Source organism: Poecile atricapillus, chromosome 8, assembly GCF_030490865.1.
Source record: "Poecile atricapillus isolate bPoeAtr1 chromosome 8, bPoeAtr1.hap1, whole genome shotgun sequence".
Classification (NCBI taxonomy): domain Eukaryota; kingdom Metazoa; phylum Chordata; class Aves; order Passeriformes; family Paridae; genus Poecile; species Poecile atricapillus.
The window spans coordinates 24,636,080-24,644,701 of NC_081256.1; the positions used below are offsets into that span (position 1 = coordinate 24,636,080).

General features: G+C 56.6%; 1 protein-coding gene across 3 annotated transcripts; it reads left to right on the forward strand.

Moving 5' to 3' along the window:
- The first annotated feature begins 1,411 nt into the window (after window positions 1–1,411).
- Window positions 1,412–6,025, forward strand: SLITRK3 (SLIT and NTRK like family member 3). 3 transcript variants are annotated; one of them, XM_058844450.1, is made up of 2 exons: window positions 1,412–1,535; window positions 3,173–6,025. In XM_058844450.1, exon 2 carries the CDS (start codon window positions 3,191–3,193, stop codon window positions 6,023–6,025), a length of 2,835 nt encoding a protein of 944 aa, XP_058700433.1. In that variant the 5' UTR covers window positions 1,412–1,535; window positions 3,173–3,190. The 3 variants fall into 3 exon arrangements, with proteins under 3 accessions (XP_058700433.1, XP_058700431.1, XP_058700432.1); XM_058844448.1 differs by having other exon boundaries at window positions 1,460–1,535; window positions 2,152–6,025; XM_058844449.1 differs by lacking the exon at window positions 1,412–1,535 and adding an exon at window positions 1,588–2,234.
- The last annotated feature ends 2,597 nt before the right edge of the window (window positions 6,026–8,622 follow it).

Here is an 8,622-nt window from a genome sequence, read left to right on the forward strand (position 1 = left end):
TGTCTCCCGGCCGAGCCCCCGCGGGGTGCGGGAGGGGGGTTCGGGCTCGGCGCCGAGCGGGGGGTGCGGGACCCAGCCCCGGGAGTTCCGCGGAGATGCGCGCAGGGATGCGCGGGGAGCTGCGCGGCTGCGGACAGGGGGGATGCGCGAAGCGGCGCGGGGCTCCCCTCCTGCCCTGCCCGCAGCCCTTCCCTCCCGGCTGGCCGAGCCCCGGGGCAGGCAGAGCCCCCGGAGCCCCCCGGCGCATCTCACCCACCAACTTTCCCCCGCAGCCCTCCCGCCGCGGCCCCTCCGCGGATCCCGTTACCTGCGCGGCTCCGGGGCACGGCGGGCGCGGCCCCTCCGCCTCCGCGCACACGCCGGGAGGATGCGGGAGGTGCCGGGTGTCTCCCCGAGGTGTTGGGCTCTGCGGGAAGCTGCGGGATCCCGGCGAGGCTCGGGGCGGGACGGGCGGGCACACCGAGCGGAGGAGGCGGCGGGTGCGGGACCCCCGGGCTGCTCCTCGCCGCAGCCCTCGGCTGGCACTCGCAGTCAGAGCAGCTTTGATTTCCTCCAGACTTGGGCTTTTTGTTCCCTTTTTTTCCCTCCTTTTTTTTTTTCTTTTTTTTTTTTTTTTTTATTTAGGGGAGGGCGGGGTGGGTGCAAATTCTGCCCCATCCCGGCGGCTTTTTTCCTCTCTGATTCTTCTCAGGTTTTTTCCTCCCCCATCTGCTCGTTCCCCACTTCCCTTCCTCTCCGCCAACCAGCCCCCTCCTTCCCTCTTTAAAAAAAAAAAAAAAAAAAGAAAAAAAAAAAAAAGGCAAGGGGAAAAAAAAAAAAAAAAATGTGTAGTCAGGGCTTCCCAAATGCGCGCCCCCGACCTGGAGCCGAGCGCGCCCCCTCCGTTTGTTCCCCTGCTTGAAGCTGATTTTCATGACGTGGAGGAGCCTGATCCAGGGCAGGAGCGGCAGCGCGCACACACACAGACACACACACACACAGACACACAGACACACAGACACACACAGTGCACACACACACACACACACACACACACACACACACACACACACCCGCACACACCGCCCCGCACCGCCCCGCACCCCGCGCCCGCCGCGCCCCAGCGCCCGCTCCGCGCTGCCGCTGCTGCCCGGAGAAGGCGGCGGCGGCGCTGGAGCCTGCAGCAGCCCCTCTCCTCCCTCCTCCATTGAGTGTGCCAAACAGCAGCTCTGCATCCTAAAGAAGATCATTGAGGGGCTCATTGCATTCCCAGCACGTTTCAGGCTTGCTTCTTTTTTTTTTTTTTTTTTTTTTTTTTCTTTTTTTTTCCTCCTTTTTTTTTTTTTTTTTTTTTTTCCTTTTGCCTCAGCTTCAGCAGGAGTAGAGAGAGAGGGAGAGAGAGCCACAGAGAGGGAGAGGCAGAGAGAAACCAGCAATCTTTAAACTCGAGCCTTCTTTTTTTTACCCCCTTCCTTTCTTTTGCCTTTTTTTTTATAATTTTTTTTTTTTTTTTTTTTTTTTTGCTAAAGATGTGCTAAAATCTCTCCTGCAAACCGGTAAGTACAACCTTTCTGGATCCTTTTGTTTCCGCCTAGGGTCAAAGACACCCCCCTCTTCCAAAAAGAAGATATAATAATCCTCTTTATTTATTTTTTTATTTTTATTACAGCCCTTGCAGAAGAGAAAGAACTTAAGTGGCTAATATTTTGCAAAGGAGACAGAGAGATTGATACTGCAATATAGCTCTCGTCTCTCTCCCTTCTCCCCAATTAGATGCTGGTTTTAATTGCAGAGGGTATTTCTCTTTTCGTGCTTTCAACCATCTCCTCTTTCCCACAGGGGAGGGTTTCATTTGCAAGTTGATCCTAAGGATTCCTGTTCCTCCGGCATTTCTCTCCCCTAAATGCATCTTTCTGCTCTTAAGTTTGCGGATGGGGGGCAATTTTTTCTAGTTCTTACACGAGGAAGGCAAAAAGGACCTTTTTATTGGGAGATTGAGACTAAAAGCAATGATCGCTCCGAATCATTCTAATGGGCATTTCAGGGATTCAAGGAAGGCTGCATCACCACCGCTATTATTCCCATCCTTAGCGTTTCCCTGTGCCCATACATTTAAAATATCTGGTGAAAGGAAGGGTGAAACCATATGTTGAAGGAGCTGCATCTCATTAGGGCAGTATTATTTTCATCTGATTGGAGAAGAATGGTGTCTTCATTCGGAATCGTGTGTAGTAGGATAGAGAATTTATCGGCTGGTAAGTGTCAAGGTATTTTTTTTCTTCCACTTTCAGCTTTTTAACCGGGTCTCCTGCTTGGTCCAGGGGGCACAAAATGCCCTAATCCAAGGCAGGCTGAGCGTTTCAATCCTAGGTGCCTCTTCAGCTGTCACTTCCCTTTAGATCTGCTGATCGCATGGGCATGTGCTTTAGAAAGATTAATCATCTCTAAATGCTTTAATCAGCTAAAATGACTAATATGTGGTGTGTATTTATCTGATAATATACCAGTTGCATTAATTCACCGGTGCATTTGCGAGGGGAAGATTTCCTTCCCAGTCAGGGTCGTTAACCATTTGCTCCGGTAAAGACAGTGTGGGGATTTCTGAGGGGAACCGTTCTGCCAGGGACACCAGCAAACCCCGCACATTCCCTGGAACTCGCGTGTGGAATGTATCGAGCCGGGAGGGAGGGAGATTGGAGGGTGGAGGTTCAGTAACTTTGGGAGTTTGCATGGATGAAGGATGTGGTGCGACACCGGAGAAATCTGCCCACACTTGGTGTGTTTCCCCCCCACCCCGGAGTGGAGGCAGGCTGTGATGGCTCCTGGGCTAAAATCGCAGCCGGGGATGAGATCCGGGCGGTTCCGACGCCTGGGAAACGTGGAGAGACGCAACACGTTCGGTGTGCTCGTGGTGCTGTGTGGGGCTGCATGTGCTGTCCCCTTTATAGGTGGCATTTACCACGGGGAGGGGAGCAAGGCAGGCTGCTATCGCGTGATGGAGCCGTCTAACATCTCTCGAGTATAAATCAGGGCAAGGCTCGCCCAGCCGACACCCCTGGAGTTGGTTGGGAACGTCTGCCCAACAATTGCTGAACTTTCCAGGAGCCCGACATGAGTCCAGCAGGTAGGGGCTTAGGAAGAGGAGAGGGACGGGGCAGAAATACTGAAATCTGTGTTTCTCTTCCCGTTGCAGTTTTGTAAACACCAACAAATGATGAAACCTTCCACGGCAGAGACGCTTCATAAAGGAAGGATGTTGTGGATAATTCTTCTAAGCACAATTGCTCTAGCATGGACTACACCTATTCCCTTGATAGAGGACTCGGAGGAACTGGATGAGCCCTGCTTTGATCCATGTTACTGTGAAGTGAAGGAGAGCCTTTTCCATATACATTGTGACAACAAGGGATTTATAAATATTAGTCAGATAACAGAGTCGTGGTCGAGACCTTTTAAACTTTATCTGCAGAGGAATTCCATGAGGAAATTGTACACCAACAGTTTTCTTCACTTGAACAATGCTGTATCTATTAACCTTGGGAACAATGCACTGCAGGACATTCAGACGGGGGCTTTTAACGGGCTCCGAGTTCTGAAGAGGTTGTATTTGCACGAAAACAAATTGGACATTTTCAGGAACGACACTTTCCTGGGTTTGGAAAGTCTGGAATATCTGCAGGCAGATTACAATGTCATTAAACGGATTGAAAGCGGGGCATTTCGAAACCTAAGTAAATTGAGGGTCCTTATCCTAAATGACAATCTTATCCCCATGCTTCCCACCAATTTATTTAAGTCTGTGTCCTTAACCCACTTGGACTTGCGGGGGAACCGCCTCAAAGTCCTGTCGTACCGCGGGATGTTGGACCACATTGGCAGGAGCCTGATGGAGATCCAGCTGGAGGAGAACCCGTGGAACTGTACGTGCGAGATCGTGCAGCTCAAGAGCTGGCTGGAGCGCATCCCCTACACTGCTCTGGTGGGGGACATCACCTGCGAGACGCCCTTCCACTTCCACGGGAAGGACCTGCGGGAAATCAAAAGAAGCAAGCTCTGCCCCATGCTGTCCGACTCCGAGGTGGAAGCCAGCCTGGGCATCCCTCAGCTGTCCTCCAGCAAGGAGAACGCGTGGCCTACGAAGCCTTCCTCCATGCTGTCCTCCTTCCATTTCACCGCTTCCTCTGTTGAGTACAAAACGTCCAACAAGCAGCCCAAGCCCACCAAGCAGCCCCGGGCGCCCCGGCCTCCCCCGACCCCCCGTGGCCTGTACCCCGGGCCCAACCAACCGCCCGTGGCTGCCTACCAGACCCGGCCCCCCATCCCCATCATCTGCCCCACCGGCTGCTCTTGCAGTTTGCACATCAACGACCTGGGCCTGACGGTCAACTGCAAGGAGCGGGGGTTCCACAACATCTCCGAGCTCCTGCCCAGGCCCTTGAACGCCAAGAAGCTGTACCTGAGCGGGAATTTGATCCAGAAGATCTACCGCTCCGATTTCTGGAATTTTTCCTCCTTGGATCTCTTACACCTGGGGAACAACCGGATCTCCTACGTGCAGGACGGGGCGTTCATCAACCTGCCGAACCTCAAGAGCCTGTACCTGAACGGGAACGACATCGAGCGGCTCACCCCGGGCATGTTCCGGGGCCTGCAGAGTTTGCATTACCTGTACTTCGAGTACAACCTGATCAGGGAAATCCAGCCGGCGGCCTTCAGCCTCATGCCCAACCTGAAGCTCCTCTTCCTCAACGACAACCTGCTCCGCACGCTGCCCACCGACGCCTTCGCCGGCACCTCCCTGGCGCGCCTCAACCTGCGCAACAACCACTTCCTGGCGCTGCCGGTGGCCGGGGTGCTGGAGCACCTGCACGCCATCGTGCAGATCGACCTGAAGCTCAACCCCTGGGACTGCACCTGCGAGCTGGTGCCGCTCAAGCAGTGGCTGGAGGCGCTCAGCTCCGTCAGCGTGGTGGGCGAGGTGCTGTGCGCCAGCCCGGAGCCGCTGGCCCGCCGCGACCTGCGCTCGCTGGAGCTGGCCGCGCTGTGCCCCGCCGCCCTGCGCCCCGCCGCCGCCGCCGCCGCCGCCTCGCCCCCCGCCGCCGCCCCTCCGCCGCCCGCCGCCACCGGCGCGGCCGCCTACGAGCTGCCCCCGGCCGCCGCGGCCGCGGCCGTGCCGCTCTCCGTGCTCATCCTCAGCCTCCTCGTCCTCTTCTTCTCCGCCGTGCTGGTGGCCGCCGGGCTCTTCGCCTTCGTGCTGCGCCGGCGGCGGCGGAAGCTGCCGTTCCGCGGCCCGCGGGCGGAGGCGGCGGACCTGGGCTCGGTGCCGCTGCGCTGCCCGCGCCTCTTCCCCGAGGGCGGCGGCGGCGGCGGAGGGGGCGGCGGCGGCGGGGGGGGCCCCGGGGAGCGGTCCCCGGAGAAGGCGCCCCCGGCGGGCCACGTCTACGACTACATCCCGCACCCGGTGACCCAGATGTGCAACAACCCCATCTACAAGCCGCGGGAGGAGGAGGAGGCGGCGGGCGGCGGCGGCGAGGCGGCCGAGCTGCTGCGGGGCGGCGGCGAGCGCGGCTTCGCTCACCCCGCCGCCCCCGCCGCCGCCCCGGAGCCGGGCAGCAGCTACCGCACCTTGCTGGAGAAGGAGCAGGAGTGGAGCCTGGCCGTGTCCAGCTCGCAGCTCAACACCATCGTGGCCGTGCACCCCCAGCACCCCGCGGGCGGAGGGCTGGCGGCGGGCGCGCTCGGGGCGGCGGCGGCGGCGGGGGGAGCCCCGCGGGACCGCGACCGCCCGCCGCCCTGCGCCGTGGGCTTCGTGGACTGCCTGTACGGCACCGTGCCCAAGCTGAAGGAACTGCACGTCCACCCCCCCGGCATGCAATACCCGGACCTGCAGCAGGACGCCAGGCTGAAGGAGACCCTGCTCTTCGCGGCCGGCAAGGGCTTCCCGGACCACCAAACCCCCACAAGCGAATACCTCGAGTTAAGGGCCAAACTCCAAACCAAGCCGGATTACCTCGAAGTCCTGGAGAAGACCACGTACCGGTTCTGACCGCCGCCCCGCCGCCCGCCCGGCCCCGCCGCCCGCGAGCAGAGGATCCAGCTGTGCGCTCTGCCCCGCCAGATGTGCGCGCTGCGGGGCAGGGCCCTTCTCAGATCAGTAATCGACGAAGTGCCTTCGCAGACTTTTGCCAGCAGATGTTAATCAATCATTATTTTTTATACTGAAACTGAGACTTTGACTGTGCCATGTCTAAAGGTATATTATTATTATTATTATTATATTATATTATTATTATTATTATATTATTATTATGGGGGATCTTTGTATTGATCCTGATTAAGTAAATTCTATGTGTGTCTCTTTCTCTCTTTTTTCTTTCCCCTTTTATTTTCTTTATTCTTGTTGTTTGTTTTGTTCGTTGGCTGTTTTTGGTTTTGCTTTTTTCCTCTTTTTTTTTTTTTTCTTTTTTTTCGTTTTTTTTTGTGTTTTTTTTTTTTTTTTTTTCCGTTGGCAGTAAACTTCCTTGATATTTTCCCTTGGAGGGGAGGGGGAGGGAAGATGGCATTTTCTGGCTTGCTTTCCTCTTGCCCATCATGGCACAGATTCTGTACATTTATTTAAAAGAGAAAAAAAAAAAACCAAAAAATAATGCAAAGAAGCAAACGAGCGCAGTTTGCTGCATGCCTGGAAACTGCAAGAGGGAAGGGAGGGGAGGGTCTTGCTCGAATGTCTCACTCTTGTCTCTCTCCCTCCCTCGCACGCACACTCCTCACCCTCACCCTCCGCGCACCCCCCGCCAGCCCAGCCCCTCCCGGGGGGCTCGGGGGTCGCGGGGGGAATCCCGGGGGCCGGGGGGAGGCACCCGGAGCCGAGCAGCCCAAAGGATGTCACCACGTGGCGCACACACCTAGGGGATGCTCAGTGACACTTCGTCATGACGCCATGGTTTTTTGGAGGACATCCGCACTTTCCTAATAAAAGCGCCATGCAAATATACGGAGAAAAAGGAAAAAAAAAAAAAAAAAAAAAGGAAAAAAAAAAAAGCAAAAGCTAATGGGCACCTCTCACTAACAGCTTTGTAGGAAGCACTTTTAATGTTTTCTCTCTCATGCACCCATACACGCACACACGCACACACACACAAAGGTACAACAATGTGCATATATTTATTCTGTAATTTCAAGTGAATATAAATTGTAAAGGTAATGTTTAATCATTGTACAGTGATGCGTCTGGTATAGCTTTCCTAATAAAACGTTTTGAAAAAAAATGCAGATATAGATATATATATATATATATATACATCCCCAAATATATATATATATATAGGAATACAAAGCTTGAACCTGAAACTTCAGCTTCTCCCACAGAGATTTCCTTACCCCCATAACCTTGAACGCTATTTTATTAATAACAGTTCGATGCACTGTGATGTTAACAGAGAAAAAAAACCCCTGTACAGCGTCTCTTGCCAAGATACCACCCGAGACCGTCACAAATCCGATTTGCGATCTGCATCCCTGCCGCACTGTCCTGACAGTGAAAAATATCGGGAAATTTGGGAGCGCATCCCTCCGGAGCGCTGGTTCCCGGCCTGCCGGAGGCACTGGGAGGCATCGCGGGGATGTTGCCGGCGCTGGCAGCGGGGTGAGCACTCAGAGAGCTCCGGAGCGGGGATTTAAACCGCATTTCCAGTTTGGAATGGGGGGATGCGATCGGGGAAAGCAAAGCAAAGCATCCCCGCGGCCGCGCCGCCCTTCTCCCGCTGCTCCCGGAGCCAGACCAAAGACCCCGGGATTTCCCTGCCCGGGCGGGTCCCGGTTGGTATCTTGTCCGCGTTGGTGTCTTGTCCCGGCGGTGTCCCCTTGTCCCGGCGGTGTCCCGTTGTCCCCTCATTGTCCCTTGTCCCCTCATTGTCCCCTTGTCCCCTCATTGTCCCTTGTCCCCTCATTGTCCCCCTGTCCCCGCGCTGTCCCCGCCGCTGTTGTGTCCCCGCGGGTCCCAGGCCGGGCTCGGAGCGCGGCCCCGCGCGGCCGCCAGGTGGCGCCACAGCCCCAGCGCTGAGGCGGCGGCGGGGCCGGAGCGGCCGGGCCCGATCCCGGGATCGATCCCGGACCCGATCCCGGGATTGATCCCGGACCCGATCCCGGGATCGATCGCGGACCCGATCCTGGACTCGATTCTGGATACGATCCCGGTCTGCAGCCGCTCCTGACGCCGCTCCCTGCCCCCGTCCGCCCCGCCGAATGTACCCACGGGCGCCTTATCCTGGGGTGGGGCCGCCAAGGGCAGCTCTCAGAGCCGGGCGCCTGCGTGCCCTAGGCGCTGCCCTCAGGACCTTCAGACGGTGGGGCTGGTCCAGAAATACCCAATGTGTCCATTTGTCAGGGTGCTTTATGCAGGTGAATTGAGGTTATTCCCCCAGCGGAGCTCCAAAGGGGCTGCTCGGAGCGCTGCTGTCCCGAGGGGAGCGGGCTCTGTCACCTCCTGGCAAAGGGTGGCACTCCCAAGGTCACCCTCCCCACCCTGCCCTCCTTCCTCGGGGAGCAGCTCGGCCTCACCCCGCACAGTGTGTTTTAACAGAGATAAACCCATAAATGTTCTCCCAACAATGTCGCTATTTGCAGCTCCAGCCAGGATCGGTG

What these genes read in the sequence shown, in the direction of transcription:
- SLITRK3 (XM_058844450.1), top strand. Translation starts at nt 3,191, where the DNA reads ATGATGAAACCTTCCACGGCAGAGACGCTTCATAAAGGAAGGATGTTG.